Below are 18,954 nucleotides of genomic sequence, written 5' to 3'. Positions count from 1 at the left end.
AGGATACCTGCAGCATGGAGTCAGATTCGATAAAGTGTCATGGAATGTTTGGGAAGATGGTACAGGGGTAGGGTAACTGCCTTAGGATAGTTGCAGCATGCAGGCAGATTAGATAAAGTGTCATGGAATTTCAAGGAAGACGGTACTGGGGTAGGGCAGCTGCCTTAGGATACCTGCAGCATGCAGGCAGATTAGATAAAGTGTCATGGAATTTCAAGGAAGACGGTACTGGGGTAGGGCAGCTGCCTTAGGATACCTGCAGCATGCAGGCAGATTAGATAAAGTGTCATGGAATTTCAAGGAAGACGGTACTGGGGTAGGGCAGCTGCCTTAGGATACCTGCAGCATGTAGGCAGATTAGATAAAGTGTCATGGAATTTCAAGGAAGACGGTACTGGGGTAGGGCAGCTGCCTTAGGATACCTGCAGCATGCAGGCAGATTAGATAAAGTGTCATGGAATTTTAAGGAAGATGGTACTGGGGTAGGGCAGCTGCCTTAGGATACCTGCAGCATGCAGGCAGATTAGATAAAGTGTCATGGAATTTCAAGGAAGACGGTACTGGGGTAGGGCAGCTGCCTTGGGATACCTGCAGCATGCAGGCAGATTAGATAAAGTGTCATGGAATTTCAAGGAAGACGGTACTGGGGTAGGGCAGCTGCCTTAGGATACCTGCAGCATGCAGGCAGATTAGATAAAGTGTCATGGAATTTCAAGGAAGACGGTACTGGGGTAGGGCAGCTGCCTTAGGATACCTGCAGCATGCAGGCAGATTAGATAAAGTGTCATGGAATTTCAAGGAAGACGGTACTGGGGTAGGGCAGCTGCCTTAGGATACCTGCAGCATGCAGGCAGATTAGATAAAGTGTCATGGAATTTCAAGGAAGACGGTACTGGGGTAGGGCAGCTGCCTTAGGATACCTGCAGCATGCAGGCAGATTCGATAAAGTGTCATGGAATTTTTGGGAAGACGGTACTGGGGTAGGGCAGCTGCCTTAGGATACCTGCAGCATGCAGGCAGATTCGATAAAGTGTCATGGAATTTCAAGGAAGACGGTACTGGGGTAGGGCAGCTGCCTTAGGATACCTGCAGCATGCAGGCAGATTAGATAAAGTGTCATGGAATTTCAAGGAAGACGGTTCTGGGGTAGGGCAGCTGCCTTAGGATACCTGCAGCATGCAGGCAGATTAGATAAAGTGTCAGTCTCCCTTTGATTACTAGTTAATTTAATGCAATAGGAACTAGAAACAGAGGTGAATTTTCAGTTGTGGTTTTAAGAGATCTCTTAACAATATTCTCAATTAAAATACATAATAAGGGTATTTATGCCTACTGCTCTTACTTCAGGATATATTAGAGAAACATTTCCCCACATGCTGAAAAATGTTACAATTTTAGACCTGCTGTTTTGTAGTTACTGTACTGTCTCTGTATAAATTACCATTTGCTGCTGATAAACTTTAACTTGATGTCCTGCGTGTAACTAACAATGCACGCATATTCTAACATCCTTGAATTGCCTCATTCATTTATTTCACAGTGAAAACCATCATATATGATGTACAAGCAAGTATAGCTACTCTCAACACTTGATTCATCTTTTCTAGAATTTATAAAAGAAAAGTCACATTTATCTTATGCTCAGAAACATAAGACTTGAATAAAAAGTTTTTGTTACTGTTGCTCAATCCAGTTTACATTCCCCAACAGCAGCACTGTGCAGGTCTGTCATGGATAAGGGGTCATTCCCAGAATGTAGACAGCTTCCCTGGTACCATTACAACATGCAGCAGATAACAAACTATTAACCTGAATCACTTACTTCATTTTCTTTGTATTAGGCCAGGTTTGACCACTGGCTACATTTTCTGGGGAGATCAAGGAACAAAAGGAAGCAAACTGAAGTGCTGCATCATATAACTGAGGACTAACGGATTTCAAAGCTAGCCCTTTAGCTTCTCTGCTAAATCCATAACCATAACCATTGTGCTTTACTGCCACTTCCCCACTGATGTCATTTAACGGTCATGGCATGTTCGTTTTTCCCTTTTGGTACTTCTCTCTCCTCCAAAAACAACAGCAGTTTCCAATGTAACACATGACAATGCTGGCTCAGTATTGTCAGAACAAAGCAGCCAAAATATAAAGTTACTGCTTGATGCAGGACACTATACATTAAATGTTCTGCACCATACAGTTTACTGTTTTCCCTGCAGCAGAATTAAAAGCCACTATGATCACCTGTGCAGTTACAATCATAGAAAGAACATGCATTGCCACAGACAGTTGCATCCTTACGATAAAAATGGGTAAACTGACTCAATGAAACTTAATGGAAAAGGAGCCAGTTTAAAAGAACATATTTTAGAATGAAGGATAACATTAAATAAACATATACATACAAGAAAACATTATTTGAGTAAACACATTGCTACCAGCTGCAGATTTCAGTTTTAAAGCACAGGCCTGCATAATTATGTTAATATCATACCTTATATACTTGTCCATATGTTCCATTGCCAACCAGTTCTACCAGTTCAAAAATCCCGGCCGGATCCTGCAAAAGATTAAATAAATATGTAAAAATTTGTAAAAGTTGGTGGAATGAGTTAAGCAATTTGATTTATAAGGTTCTAGTCAGCACTCGGTACACTTCACTACTGGGTCGTTGCAAAATGGCACTTTATGCTTTGCCTTTTTACAAAATAATTGCAGAGTACAACAGAACTTAAAATCGCCATGATTTTTAGTATTTACTGTCTTCATTATTTACTATCGTTAGTGCCACATTTCAAAATGTATATGTAAGAAACTAAATGAAAGCTTGCTTTTCCTTTTCTCTTAAAGAAGTCCCATACAGTCTTTCAAGTTATTCATTTTATAACAAAACATTTCTTAAAAGCTAAAGCTAATGAACCTAAAGGCATTTCATTTTAATACCTTCCAGGTGAACGCTTGTGTTTTACAAACAATAGATATATATAAATAGAAACACAATTTTAGTAATGTTTAGTTTATTCTGTGCATCCTACTTGCTGGCTAAGGGGTCACACATAATGCACACCAACACACACACGCATGTGCGCGCGCGCACACACACACACACACACACACACACACACACACACACACACACACACACACACACACACACACACACACACACACACACACACACACACACACACACACACACACACACACACACACGTAAAAAACACTTTTACCATTCATGAAATCTTTATTTTCATCCAAAATCAGATGTTGCAGTAAATACTTTAACAATAATTCATGGCTGGGGGTGGGTATCTCAAGAATTACTCATGGTTAACATGGTTTCATTATGAGAGTGAAGCTCGAGTGATTAAACAAAGCCAACTGTGGGTAAATTCTGAGATGCCCAGACTCAGGAGTGGATTATTGTTACTGTACAATAACATTACTTGAAAAAAGAAAATGCTTACCATTTTTAAATAATGCCATTGCAGAAACAGTCTTCAGTCCACCTTTTTGGCTTTGTTCTTGTATGTTTGTACCTCAAGTACAGCAATAAGGCTAAGATACAGATGTTAACAGACAGCATCCCAATCCACTGCTCTGTGGGAACAATCTTCAGTAAAGCAATTCATACATGTTCATGCAATGCAGTTCCATACAGAACCCTGCATATAATGCAAATGTGTGCATGGCGATTTAGCTGAGAACATCTATGTATTACAACAAAATAGCAAAAGGCAAGCAGGCTCAGATGAGGTCACAGCAGATATGATATAGATGCTGGGTGAGATAGGGGAGAAATGGCTCCTGGGGGTTCTAATAGCAGTGTGGAGAGAAAGGCGTATCCCAGATGACTGAAGAATAAGCATACTTGTGCCACCGTACAAGAACAAAGGGGACATTCACAACTGTGGGCAGTACAGAGGCATCAAACTCCTATCACATAGGTTCATAGGTTGGTACTAGGCTATCGGCCCTAGGGCCTATGCAAGCCCAGCCATAACAATTCCCTGGATATTTCTTCCCACAATATTTACTTCTCTGGACCACTGTCTAGCAGGGTGAGTGACATGATCCCTGGGGTGAATTTCCTATCTCCCATCCAATCATCAAGGTTCCTTTTGAAGTGGGCCAATGAGGTGCTCTGCTTGACATGTATGGGCAGTCTACTCCAGAGTATGGGGAGTCTCTAGGTCAGGAACCTATCCCTTCAGCATGTTTTGTTCATTGTGATGACAAGGTTTAGATCCCTGGAGCGTGTGGCTCTGAGAGATTGGGATTTCTTTAAGTAGAGCATGTCCAACAGCTCAGGGTTTGACATGGCCTTGTATGTTAAGCAGAGATTGCTTCTGAGTAGATGATATGCCACAGAGTATAGCTGAAGTTTTTTTAGACGGTCAGCATATGGCATCTGCTTTAGGCCTGTGATTCTTTTAGTGAGGTATTTCTGTGGCCTTTCCAGCTGTTGCAGATGTCTTGTGAGGTACCTACCAAACGGGGCATTATACTCTATAATGGGTCTAATGAGGGACGAGTATAGTGGGACAATGGCCTCCTTTTTTCTGGATGAAAAGCCCTTAGTGATGAGGTGTGCCACATAGAAGGATTTCCTGACTGTAGTGGTGATGTGGTTATCAAAGGTGACACCACTGTCCACCTGTACCCCTAAGTCTCTCATCACACTTTCGATGTTTAGTGTCCTGCCATCTATGTGGTAATTCATGAGTACGTGTTTTTTTCCAAAGGGGATAACTATACATTTCGTGGCATTAAGCTTGAGCCCATGGCTCTGGCACCAGGCATCTGTTTCTGTAAGGCCCTTTTGTAAAATATCCACATCATTTGGGGATTCAATAATGGCTCCCAGTTTGCAGTTATTTGCAAACTTTGTTAGCCAGAGTCCCTTAGTGTTGGCCTGTACTTCAGAGAAGTAGATGTCAAACAAGAGTGGTCCCAGGATTGAACCCTGAGGTACTCCACTTGTCTGGAGCTGGATTTGGAATCGGCTACTTTTACAGTCTGGGTTCTGTCAGTAAGCCAGTTGCCAAGCTTAGTAAGTTTATCTATGATTCCAGAGTGGGGGATGGTGTCAAAGGCCTTGGCAAGGTCCAGATAGGCTGTGTGGACCACCTTACCCTTGTCCACAGCTCTGGAGACTGATTCGAAGAAGTCAATCAGATTCAGGAGACAAGATCGGCCCTTCACAAACCCAAACTGGGTGGGGTCCAGTGTTTGAAGGTTGCCAATGTCTTTGTTTATAAGTTCCATGATAATGCGTTCCATGCCCTTGCAGATCAGGCTTGTCAGACTGATGAGACGGTAGTTCCTGGGATCCAAGGCGGATCCTCCCTTGTGGAGCGGGATAACTGTAGCTGTGCACCACTCAGTGGGCATGAAGCCTGAGGTGAGGCTATGATTAATCATGACACTTAGGTGAGGTGCCAGTTCATTTTGTAGTTCATGTAGTACACAGTCTGGGATGTCATCTGGTCCCATGGATGCTGTATTCTTAGCTTTGGAGAGTGCGGTTTCTACATTGAATGAAAGTTCTGGAGAGGGTGATTGATAAACAGATGCGCAGAATAGTACAATGTAAGATAGGAGATGAGCAGTTCAGATTCAGATCAGGATGCAATACAATTGACCAGATGTTTGCAGTGAGACAGATACTTGAGAAGAAGATAGAGATGAGGACAGAGTCCAACTGGGCATTCCTAGACCTGGATAAAGCCTATAACAAGGTACCAAGAAAGCTGATCTGGGCAGTATCACAGTGATTTGAAGTCCTAGAAACATTGGCAGTACTAGTGTAGGTTACGTACAAGGACCCAATGACTGAAGTACGAACAGTGTTCATTCTCACAGAGGGATTCCCAGTGGGACTGGGTGTACACCACAGCTCAGCTCTGAGCTCACTGCTGTTTATACTGGTGTTGGACTACATTAGCAAGAAGATCCGAGGGGACAAATCAACAAAGTTGATGTATGCAGACGATGCGGCATTACAGGCAGACTCTGAGACAGAACTTCAGCAAAGGATAGGAGAATGGAATGCAAAACTGAAGGCACAGATAAGATGGTGGTAATAGCAAATTGGGGAAATCAGAAGTTGAGAATAGAGACAGAAGGGAAGTTAGTGGAATAGGTAAACAGTTTCAAGTATCTGGGAGGGGTGGTTGAGGAGAAGGGAAGTCTGAATGAAGAGGTCAAAGCTAGAATCAGAGGGGCTGCAGCCAACTGGCATAGAGTGTCAGGTGTAGTCTATGACAGAAGAATGCTAAAGAAGTTTAAAAGTAAGGTGTATAAGACAGTGGTGTGACCAGTACTACTGTATGGTACAAAAACCTGGGCAGTAAAAGCAGAACAGCTAAAGAAGCTTGAGGTGATGGAAATGAAGTGCCTGAGAAGGGTGGTAGGATGCACACTGTGGGACAGACGAAGAAATGAGGACATAAGAGCAGAAGCCAAAGTAGCTCCAATTGCAGAAAAGATCAAAAAGAACAGATTACGGTGGTTTGGACAGATGCAGAAAAGCAGAAGACAATCTGGTGAGGAAGATTTGGGACAGACAGGAAGAAGGTAAGAGGAAGTGAGTACATCCAGCAAAGAAGTGGATGAATTGTGTGAAAGAAGATCTGCGACAGTCAGGCATGTGTGTTGAAGAAGGCAGGACTGTGGCACTGATTCGAGAGAGATGACAACAGTTAACACGATTCCCTGACCCCATTTAGGAAAAGTGGGAAAAAGGGGGCTGATGATGATGATCTATGCACTACCTTTGGGAGGGTTTCTGCTATTTCACACTGAGGTGAATGGAGGAGAGGCACTGACCACAATGCTGATCTGTGATATACAACAAGTATTCTGTTTTCTTACTTATTTTTACTAGTTATTGCTTATTCTTACCATTTGTTGCACTTTTTATTTTCTGCTGCCTACTTTCTGCAGCTGCCCACTTTTTACTGTATTGTATTGTTATAAGTCTTGTTCTTAAACTTGGTGGCTTTGCAGTTGCCCACCCCTACTGTAAATTTGATCTGGGACACTCCTCCCAGTCCAGTTTAATACTCCTCCCAGTCCTGTCTCATTAGCTCATTCTACCTAATACAGAAAGAACATATGGGAAGGCCAACCCCCTTAGTTTCTTAACCTTGAATTACCTTCTGTTCCTCCTTTCTCCCTTTCCACTTTACTGAAAAAAAAACACTTTATTGAGCTGCCTTTACATCTTACTCTATTACTTCATCTTGCTTTTTCTGATACTTGTTCTCTACAGAGTTCAATTGCATCTTTTCTGCTGCATTTATTACTGCCTGTTTTTAGCCTGTTTAAATTGTGTTATTCTAAGCCTCTTAGTTTTGGTTTAAGCACCTGGGCTTTAGGCCTACCCCCTTAGCTCTTCCTGGCCTCTCTCCTTCAGATTCTGACAAATATGGATGGACACTTTCCTATGGTTTCTCCTGCCAGCCTGGTTGATATGGGCATCCTGAGACAGTGCAGCAACTGCTTCATTTACATGGACAACCCTACCACCACCTAGCAGCACAATTTGTGAGAAATGCAATTACATTAAGAACCTAGAGTCTATGCTCTCTCCCTCACAAGCCAGTATATCTGGCACTGAGAAAGTTGTCAACACAATTACTACACCTCAAACACCACCCACAACTACACAACACACACCCACATATGCAGAGGTTCTCAACAAAAACAAACCCAAACAAAGGAGACCTGAGAGGCAAAACACACACAAACTCCACAATCCTCCACACCACATACCATGCATAGTCCACACACCTGTGTCGCTCAACCACTAAGGCCTAACCATAATCCCAATGTATTAGTGATAGGAGACTCCACTGTGAGACACACAGATGTGTCTCTCACCAGGCTGGATAAGGAGAAAGTCACGGTTAATTGTCGGTCAGGTGCCAGAATCCACCATATCACACACACACTCAAGTATCTCAACAACAGGCGCTGTTATTACTCTGTCACAATCCATGTTGGGATGAACGACTTGAGATGTACCTTCCTGTACTACATGAAGACAGACATGATTGAGCTCACAGAATATGTGTCCCAGGCAGGTATGTTCCTAGTCTTAAACAGCATTCTACCATCACCCAGAATGATGGCTCAATACAAACAGAAAATGATTGACTTTAACAATTGGCTTAGTTTCTGGTGTCATTCCAGGGAGATCAAGTACCTGGCTGCCTGGGAAGATATGAACAACAGACCACAATGCTTTGCTAGAGATGGCCTGCATCTGTCTCATTTGGGCTTCAGGCTTCTGGCAAAGGCCCTTGCCTCCCCCATAGTGCCTTTTTTAGGAAAAGTCATGAGGTTGATACAACCAACATAAAAATTTTAAAAAAGCGCAAATTAAAGGTCATGCTGCCAAACACTAGGAATCTAAACATGAAACTGCACTCATTGCAAGCATTCTTAACCCTGGAAGATGCTAACATTTGTGCAGTCACAGAAACCTGGTTCAAAGCTGCGGAGAGCACCCCAGCCTTTCCTGGTTACTTATCCCACCATACATTCCGTCCCCAAACTGTGGGCAGCAAAGCCAAAGGAGGTGGAGTTTCAACATATATTAAAGACACACACACCTCCAGGCTGGTCGAACAGTATGATGCACAGGAGACACTCCAGGTGAAGTTAACCATTGACAAGACCCTTATTCAAATCATAGTTATCTACAGACCCCCCAAATTTGACTCAAGATGCCCATTCCACCTATCTGGACCTCTTCAAATCTATCAAGATTCAACCCTTTACCCTGATCCTGGTCAACTTTAACTACCCAACCACAGACTGGAAAAACTATTCATGCCAAAATACAAATACCCAGAGATCCCTCGATTTAAAAAATGCAAATGCCTTGGAACAGCTAGTTGATACCCCCACAAGAGGTGATAATATCTTGGACTTGGTAGTAACCAACATGAGTAACCACTGCAGCACCCCTACAGTATCATCCTCCCTAGTAAGATTCTACCATAAAGTGGTCACTTTCGAAGTCAGTATCTCCCTTGTCCCCCCTCTAGCTAACGTCAAACAAAAAACTTCTCCAAAGCTGATTACAACCTCCTGAGGGATAATATAAACAGGTTCACAGCCCCTTCCCCCTCTGTAAGAACTGACACCAATGTCCAAATCTACACCAAAGTACTATACGAGCACTTATATAGAGGCATGGAATCAGGAATACCTACCAGGACAAAATTATCCTCCACAATGAAGAGTAACCCTGTCTGGTGGACATCTGCAATAAATAAACTTATAGGTTCATAGGTTCATAGGTAGGTACTAGGCTATCGGCCCTAGGGCCCATACAAGCCTAGCCAAAAAATGTACCCTGGCTTTCGCCACCCAAGAAAATTATTTTCCTGTGCCCCTGTCGAGCAGAGCCACAGAAGTGATCCCCGGGCTGAATTTCCCATTTCCCATCCAATCATCAAAAGGAAAAAATTGCTGTCAAGGACCAAGAAGTAGCAGATGCCCAACTGGAAGCAATCTCTCCTTAGCCTGAACAAGCAAATAAGAGCTCTAGTGAAATCCTCTAAAGCCAACTTCGAGTCCAAATTGGCCCCTCCCCCATCTCTAAGAACAGGTCATCACTGCCCTCTCTAAGGCAAAAAATACAGCCTCCATGGGACCAGATAACATCCCAGGCTGCATCCTACATGAACTCAGGCATGAACTTGCAGCACCATTAGGCAAGCTAATCAACCAAAGCCTGAGTACTGGCTTTGTCCCAGCTGAGTGGAGGGCAGCCACCATCACCCCTTTACACAAAGGAGGAGCATCCACCAATCTGAGAAATTATAGACCTATCAGCCTAACTAGCCTGATTTGGAAGGCCATGGAATGGATTATCATGGACCTCATTAACAGGGACATTGGCAACCTTCAAACACTCAACCTCACACAGCTTGGCTTTGTCAAGGGGTGGTCACGTCTGTTAAATCTGGTCGACTTCTTTGAGACAGTCACCAAAGCCACAGAAAAGGGTAAGACAGTGCACACCACCTACCTTGACCTGGCCAAAGCCTTCGACATTATTCTCTACTCAGGCATAACAGACAAACTCTCTCAACTAGGCATCAATCCATATGCTACCAGATGGGTAGCAAACTGCCTCACTAATAGAACCCACCTAATCAAAATGGGGGAAGCCACTTCAAGCAGTAGACCCATAACGAGCGGCATACCCCAGGGAATGGTCTTGGCGCCTCTGTTATTCAGGATATACTTCTCTGAGGTACATGCCAAAACCAATGGCCTATGTCTGACCAGGTTTGCAGATGACTGCAAGCTGGGCACGGTCATCAATTCCCCAAGTGATGTGGACGTCCTCCAAGAGGGTCTCACCCAAACAAATGACTGGTGCCAGAAACATGGCCTCAAGCTGAATGCCAAAAAATGCATCAGCATCCCCTTTGGGGAGAGTGATGTCCCCACATATTATCACATTAATAACAATGTCCTAAGCATTAAATCAGTCTTGAGGTATTTAGGCACCCAGGTTGATAGAAACCTGACTTTTGACCACCATTTTGCTTCCATTGTACAGAAAGTTTTCTACATGGCCCACCTCATAAGTAAGGATATCTCAGCCAGGAACAAGGAGGTCATAACATCCTTGTATTCTTCCCTTATAAGACCAATTATTGAGTACAACATCCCCTTTGATACATAACTTGCAAAGCACATGCAGCAGCTGGAGTGACCACAGAGGTTCCTGACCAGGAGAATCCAGGGCCACAAACATCTACCCTACACAGATAGGCTAAAAGCCCTGTCCCTCTACTCAGTTTCATACAGCTTCCTCAGAGGTGACCTCTGTCTGGCATACAAGTCAATCTCAGACCCTGCCTTGATGGGACTGCTGCATATGCACAAGTCAAGCTCCACTCGAGTAAACATGCACAACCTCAACCTGGTCTGTGACATCAACAGGACTTGATGGTGGGACAGATTTGTGTCCCAGAGACTCCCCCATCTGTGGAACAGACTCCCTCTCCATGTCACATAGAGTACCTCATTATCCCTTTTTAAGCACAACCTGGACAACTGAATGGGAAAAAGAATATACACTCCTGGGATTCCACCTGTGTCCCTGCTGAACAGGGGCTTTGGGTGCTGACTTGTCTAAATATGGGTTAACTCTTGACTAGGCTTATATGGGCCTCAGGGCCAATAGCCTAGTAACTTTCTATGATCCTATTACAATAGGAAGCTGTGAACCTCTATGTATTACAACAGGCAGAATTTGCTGAGGTGAAGCATCCACTTCACTGTGCTCAGCATATTCAGATTGCCCACTTGAAAGATTCATAGTTGTGCAGATTACCTTTTCATCACCTATAGCACTACAGGAACTGTTCACAAATATAAATCACATTTCAATGAAGCAGTGCAACCCAGCTCACACATATAAAGGAGTGACAGTGCTGCTCCTTTCTTTATGACTCCCAGTCCCTGACTTTATGTATTCTGTCAGTGTAAAACGGAATTTAAAAAAAAAAACACACCTTTCCCCTATTCTCTGGGGGACCTAACATGTAAGTGCAACACCATCTCCAACTTGATGAGACACTAACAAGATGAGAAAGAGATCCTACACAAGTGATATCAAGATTTGCTCAAGAAGTAGCTCCCCACTTTACTTTCACACCACTCTGCTGACCTTCTGAATGACTAATTCAGCATAACATATTCAACCTTCTAACACTTACAGCAATGTAGCAAGTTATGATATGTAAATGATCTAGGTGGAGCAACGTTATAAAATTGTCTTTTTCCAAAATATTGTTCCTAATAGCAATGCACTTTTAAGCATTAATAAAGATTTCATTAGAATTTCATTCTATAAAAACTGTATAACCCGAACCATTTTAATATGAATTCAGAAACAGTATTTGAAAAACAAACTATACTGCTTGTGATAGTAGGAATAACGTCCAGGTATTTTGAAATCTACCAAGTATTAATTTTCATTATTGTAACACAGTCATACAGTAATATATGCACTTAAGAAAAAATAAAATACCTCAGAAGCACGTTTTTTTCTGCTAAGGCAGACTTGTTTATCAGAGGCTATAGGTACCTAGTTTTATGTCTGATACAATGTATAAAAGCAGGAGACTGTTATAAACATCTAAAATATTCCAAGTGCTTTTGAGCTTTTTTTTTACTGTACTCATTTGTTAAGCAGGTAACTCTACTAATCTTGCCCAGAATCTTGCACTTTGCAAATGAAGGCTGAAGAAATTAACCTTGGAGCAGAGGATGAAGGCTGTTAGTAACTGATAGCATTAATCTGCTGAGCTGTAAAATAGCTTTTCCAGCACTGCAGAAGGTATTTCCTCAGCAGGAAAAAAGCTGTTCTAGATCAAGGCATTCTAATCTAGATTTTGATTTGTCTAAAATCATGCATAAGTAGAATAAACACAGTCTTTTCTTTCAGCTATGAAAACAAAATGTCAGTTTAATAGCCTAAACTGTTACACTCAAATAGTTTTCATGGTGTATTTCTTTCTATTACTGTTACTGCACCTATGACCTACATATAACCTACTTAGTAATTCTCATATACTATGCAATGCTATCATATAATGTTCTTGTCTCTTTCGACTTTTTCAGTTCATATATATTCATATACTTGCATGTATAAATATATGCATATAAGCGCATGCACACACACACACACACACACACACACACACACATATATATAAATAAATATATATATATATATACATATCTGACATCTGTGAGCGTGTGTGTGTGTGTGTGTGTGTGTGTGTGTGTGTGTGTGTGTATATATATATATATATATGTGTGTGTGTGTGTGTATATATATATATATATATATATATATGTATATATATGTTTCCTTCTCTCTCTCTCTCGCTCTCTCTATATAAATACATACACATGTGTGTCTGCACCTGTGTTTGTGCCTATACATATATCTATACAGGTTACTCCTCATAATATACTATGTTTTGCAGGAATGCAAACTCCACACCTCCTGTTAGTAATATATACCAACACCAAATGTCCCTGGGGAAGGGGTATATGCCCCTTCTCCTGGAATTATTCTTTATCACAAAAGTGTTGCTCATCTGCATTGTCAACCAAACTGGGTTGACAGTGCAGAGACTGATGTTAGCAACAACTGACCATCCTCATAGAACCCATATATGCATATATATATATATATATATATATATATATATATATATATATATATATATATATATATATATATATATACACACACACACACATTCACACAAGCACACACACACTCTCACACACACACACACTAGGATAACAACCCCCAGAACCCCTGTGGGCCCTTTTAAGCCTAGTCATGCTTCACACATGTATCTAAGAAGTTTTGCTACCCTGGGTTATTTTAGGGGGCATATGTAGCCTTGGACATGACTGGTCAAGCATTTACCGGCTGACTGTCTAATAATATACATGTTATGGAGCTTATCACCAGAGTACTCCACTGAAAGTTGAACTTCCCAGTTCAAATATCCAGGTTTACATTAGTAAGTAAGTAATCATTTTACATTGGGTACATAAAGGGTAGCATGCTACATGATACGAAAGGCAGACCATAGATCTGACTCTACAGTACAGTACAGTACTCTAATATACAGCACATAAAAGAAGGATTCAAGGAAAAAGCCATTTCTGTAAATCATTATCACACAACCACATTTATGCTTTCCAACATGTAACTTGGCACAGTTTACTACCTGAAGTCGGAGGTAGGAAATCATAAGAGTAATGAACAATGTCCTTATCACCACATTCTTTCTTATAAGAAAGGGTCCAGACAGCACTTGCCTGCTACCTCTCTGTGCTGCAGGTTCCAGTCCTGGTATATGTAAATAGTACGTCTGATCCCTATCAACCCTACACATGTACAATTTCTGGAATCTGGTGAACTGTTGTTTGGATATGTCTTTATCATGTCTTAAAGTAGCAAAACATCATACTAGTCCAGCATGGTATTATAATAAGCCGATGCAGCATGCCTTTGGCTTACAAGCCACCACAACATATCTTACATCTGCTATAATATGTTAATAAACTAGGCCTACACTCTGTACACTTCAGTAAAATATACTGCAATGTACAGCATTCAGAAATTTGCAAATATGGTTATAGTCTGATTTACTTCTCAACCATATAAAGCAGTATTTTCTTATTAGGCATTACTACCCACTTGGCATCTAAGGTGACATTGAGGAAGTCACAAAACCAAGCAATGTTCCTCTGTCATCCAATCATATGGAAATCTAGTGTCATTATTTGGCAACAAAACTGAAAATAATTCAAATGTATTTTTTTAAATGACACAAAAAATATGTATGCAGTTTACCTTCACAAAAAACTACTGCCAAAGATAAATTTGGTTCAAGTCTAGCATGCAGTCTAATGACGTTGCTAATAAATCACCTAACATGAACAGCCAGATTCTGCAGCCCTCAGTACGTGATTTGTTGACCTGGCATCTCAATGCAAAAGATCAGCTGTTTAATGAAACTTGCCTTTCCATATGTGATGTCGTGAAACTGTGAAATGCATACATTACTGAGATGCCTGGTCTCTGTCTCAATAGAATATGACAAGTTTCATATTCATTAAGTCTGCAGTTTCAGAACTGATCTTTTACACACCACAATTAAATATTCACACCACTGCAGTAATAGAATAATAAACTTAAGATTGCACTATTACATTTTCCACACTGTAGTGTGATCTTATATGTAGGACACGGGGAAAAAGGAGATGCAGGGCAATTGCCCCCTCCCCGCAATACCTTGTTTTTATTTTAACTGAAGTTTGATAGTGTGGGGTATGACAAACAGGTGATTGACAGAATTGGAATTGATTGTTGTTCTGTCAATCACTTGTCATATAAAACCATGCCTATAGTTTTGACTACACTAAAAAAGAAATATTTATTTTAACTAACTATTCTCATTCCTAATTTCATAAATATCTTTGGATAATTGAGCAACAAAATGGATAAAAACACACATGTATATTCCAGCATAATTAGCTGTCTGGCAAAAAAGGAATTCTTGGTGGATTAAATGCACACGTCTGAGCACTGTGGATAATACGTGCATAAATGCATAGACACTTATAAAGGGAAAGGTAAAAATAGGTAAAATTTGTGTTTCGCTATCCCTGACGCAGCATCAGAGAATTGTCAACAAAAAGAGTATACCACAGGAATAGAATTAAAGGGTAAGTGTGCTTCTAGAGATAATAACAGCAAGTGAGTTATTTACCTGTCAACTGAAATGAAGGACATTTTTGGCAAGACCTAAAGAAAAGGTGATACTGAATAGCCCCATGCCCACATCCACGTAAAAAAACAAACGCACTAGAGGCTACTATGTCACAGGCAAAATGTACAAACAGACCTACTAGGGAAGCAAGGTACACTGAACAGTACTGCACTGCTATGGTTATACTAGGGCGCACTTCCTTCAGAAAAAAAAAACATATTTATTTTATTTACTCACGTTTTGTTTTACAGGGTAGAGCATTGATCAAAGAATGACCAGTTGCAGGCTCCTCACTGGCGGCATGCCAAATAATACAAAAAGAGTGAAAACATCAGTAACAAATGGTTATACAAAAAGATTGCAGGCTGTCATGCAGCTGAAGAGGGTCAGTTAAATTTAGCCGAGCAAAGGAGAGGGAGAAAAAAAAAAGAAGAAAAGAAACATTATTGCTTTGTACATATTACTATGAGAAATACTTGCATCTGAGCATTAGGACTGACATTGGCAGTGATAATGGGAAACAGCAGAACAGCATGGGTATGGTCAAATTACTTATGTAGTACGCCCTAAACTGTGGTGGGTACATATATGTTACTTATGAAGCAACTGCTTAAGTTGGGATTGGAAAGTAGAGTACTTGAAAATTGTTTGGAGGAAAAGGAGGGAGGGACTGCCATAGTTTAGGGGCAAGGACTGAGAGGCTGTGGTAATGTTGTGCAGTTTCATTACGTGGATTTGGAGTCTAGATCCTGTTCTCTACTGGGTCCTCTGGTTATTGTTTGGGATGGATGAGATGACTCATGACAAGCGGTGATGAGGTGTCTTGACAATACAATCTGAAGAGCAGGGAGCCAAGAAGAAGGTTTGCTCTGCCCCGTAATGGAAGCCGTTTCACCTTTGGTAGGATGAGATAATGATGTTCATTTTGTGTAGAGTTCGAAATGCTGCAGCAGATTTTACTGGAAATGGTTTACAGATATGTTATCTTTCTGACTAAGGGTGCTGTCAAAATGTGGCAAGCTATAACAAAGTTGTGCAAGCAGAATGCCTTCTCCTATGGCCATTTTGACAGGTGGAAAGACAAACTGAGAGAATTATATGCCCCAGAAAGGGAAGCAGTTAATTTCAGAAACATACAAAACACAAAGCATAGATAGCTGACTAAAGTTAAGAAGTAAACAGAACTCATGGGTGTACAGAAAACGCAAAGAAGGAAGATGCATGGGTACAGTTATTCATGCATCTGTAGTCTCAGATGTCCTCATTCTAATGATGAATAAAATGGGGCTACTATCCTGAAACACAAATGTGCAGCTGCATCTTGAATTCTAACGCAAAAGTCAAACGTTAATATAATTTTTTTATGTCCCAATACAGACAAAAAAATGAAACGGTAACTTTTATACAGAAACATATACTCCATTTAGGTCTGAGAGCATACAAACATTATTTACTTATGTTTTGATAGCTTTTGTTTATTTTACTTTGAAAAGAACTGAAAGATGTACATTTGTTTTTACCTGACTGGTTTGTGAAATTTATATTCTGTCAATTTACAAAGGCCATTCTGACATGAAATCCATACTAAATCCAAATGATAACATGTTGCCACTTCAAGAAATTCTTATTAAATATTCAGGACAAGAATGCTTGATAATCTCAATTTCATTTGGTTTTGCATAACCTAACAGCTTTTAGGGAAAGTATATAACAGAAACTCAAATGCAGGAATGATTCTCAGAGAAAGTAGAATATGCATATTTGCTAACACATATAAAATGATAGAAACTATAAGTTAATTTCTGGAAAAGAGCATTGTCTTTGGTTCTAATTTCAAAAGAACATGGTAACAATATGATTAAAATATCTACTGACTATTTCAAGTTGAAAGACTGCAAAATAGACATTTTGTTTTGTGAAACAAGCAGCAAAACCAGATCAACCAAATGGTTAAATAAGAATACAGGTTATACCATTTCTCTGTAACTGTACAAAGGAGTATAGCAATTTTTTCAGAATATATCCTGACCCCAGGTACAAAATGCACATAGCGGGAGATACAGCTACTAAGACACACACACATACAATGTTATCCTTTTATAATACATCTTACAACACATAATCCCATTGACAACAAAACTTCTGTATCCAGGAGACAAACATAGGATTTTTACTTCTGATGTAATATCTCAATAAAGAATTATATTAGGCCATTACTGTACTCAGCATACAGGACAGAAATTCACCACAGCACCCACAAAGAAAACTGAGTATAATCCAAAATGTCAGACTATATCAGTAAAGGCAAATGAAATAAAGCCACTGGGACCTGTCTTTAAAAGGCTATATTTCTGCACACTTTGAGATTTAATTGCAGCAACTGGGTGCTTAGCTACAAAAACACACTTAAGAATGCCATTCAAACCTAAGAGCTTCCACTGTAGCTCACTACAGAATCTGATTCCATAGCTTTAGCTGCATAAAAGCATAGCATTGTAGCCATGGCATGTTACAATTGAAAACATATTACCTGATGAAATATATAGAATTTTTACTTCTGACATAATGACAACTTAGTATGTTGTAACAACCCTATCCTTTCATGAACAGCAAGCCTCCTCACCTCTGCCCCAAAATGACATCCATCTTGTAAGCACATCTCTAGAGTTTGAGTACTAAGAAATAATGACCATAGTAATTTATTTTAGCTTCTTGCACATGTATGTATGTATAAATGACCACTTCCCTAAATTAGCCATACTAATGATTGTCTGGTATAGGTCATGCAATGGCCTTTTTCTTTCATACACAGCCTGCCCCTACCAAGCTAGTCCACCACTTTCTGTGCACTTTTCTGATGAACACGTGTGAATAAAGCAAAACGTACAGTGGCCTCTGCAATAAATTTCATTTTGTTGTTCATAGTCGTATACACTGCCCTTAGGTTAGCCAAATCATATTTCATAAATAACCTTCCTCTCTATCCTGCCCACCCAAGGATAACCACTCAATGTTAACCAACTAATGCTAGACTGTGATGAAGGTGAAAGAAAAAATATCAGTAAGGCATTTCAACCTGTAGTTCTCACGACACTACAGATTCACATCAATTATCGCTTTATTGCAATCAACATAACCGTCCTTCACTTTCATACACAGTCTGCCTCCCCTAACAGACAGCCACTTCTTGCAATCTCCTCTTATGTGCATCAGGCAAAGGTTGTGAGATAACAGCCAAAGTAATATATTTCCACTTGCTGCTATACAGCACCTCACCCCCCACATCAAGTGCCATAAAAATTTAATACAAAATAAATATAAGTGAACTATGTTCTGGGCAGTGTGCATTGTTACTACCACTTATGTGCACTGTTAGTTCTATATGGTTTCCTTCTAGAGAAAGGTGACAGAACAAACTATCACAGTAATGGACTTCAATATGAAGCTTTCAGAATCTAAGGTCTGTTATCAATCCCCCACAAAGTCACAGCAATAATGACATTGCAGTACATGGAGCACCCTGATTGTGCTCTGATATTCACAAAAAGACAAACCAGTTAAGCACAGTAAAGTGGCATGCAACCCAACATTAATACATTTTAAGCACCCCCTACTT

General features: G+C 40.5%; 1 protein-coding gene across 8 annotated transcripts in view; it reads right to left on the bottom strand.

The window, feature by feature from the left end:
- The window catches only part of TNIK (TRAF2 and NCK interacting kinase), a 1,728,926-nt gene that overhangs the window by 1,507,613 nt on the left and 202,359 nt on the right, over window positions 1–18,954 (bottom strand). For all 8 annotated transcript variants that reach the window (XM_044070048.1, XM_044070049.1, XM_044070051.1 and 5 more), the window contains exon 2: window positions 2,492–2,557. In XM_044070048.1, coding sequence (XP_043925983.1) covers window positions 2,492–2,557 — 66 coding nt within the window. The remainder of the gene's footprint in view (window positions 1–2,491; window positions 2,558–18,954) is intronic.

This window comes from Protopterus annectens, chromosome 4.part1, assembly GCF_019279795.1.
Source record: "Protopterus annectens isolate FY-2018-M chromosome 4.part1, PAN1.0, whole genome shotgun sequence".
NCBI classification, from domain to species: Eukaryota; Metazoa; Chordata; order Ceratodontiformes; family Protopteridae; genus Protopterus; species Protopterus annectens.
The sequence above is the reverse complement of the archived record's forward strand: the minus strand, read 5'-3'. Positions and strand labels throughout refer to the sequence as shown.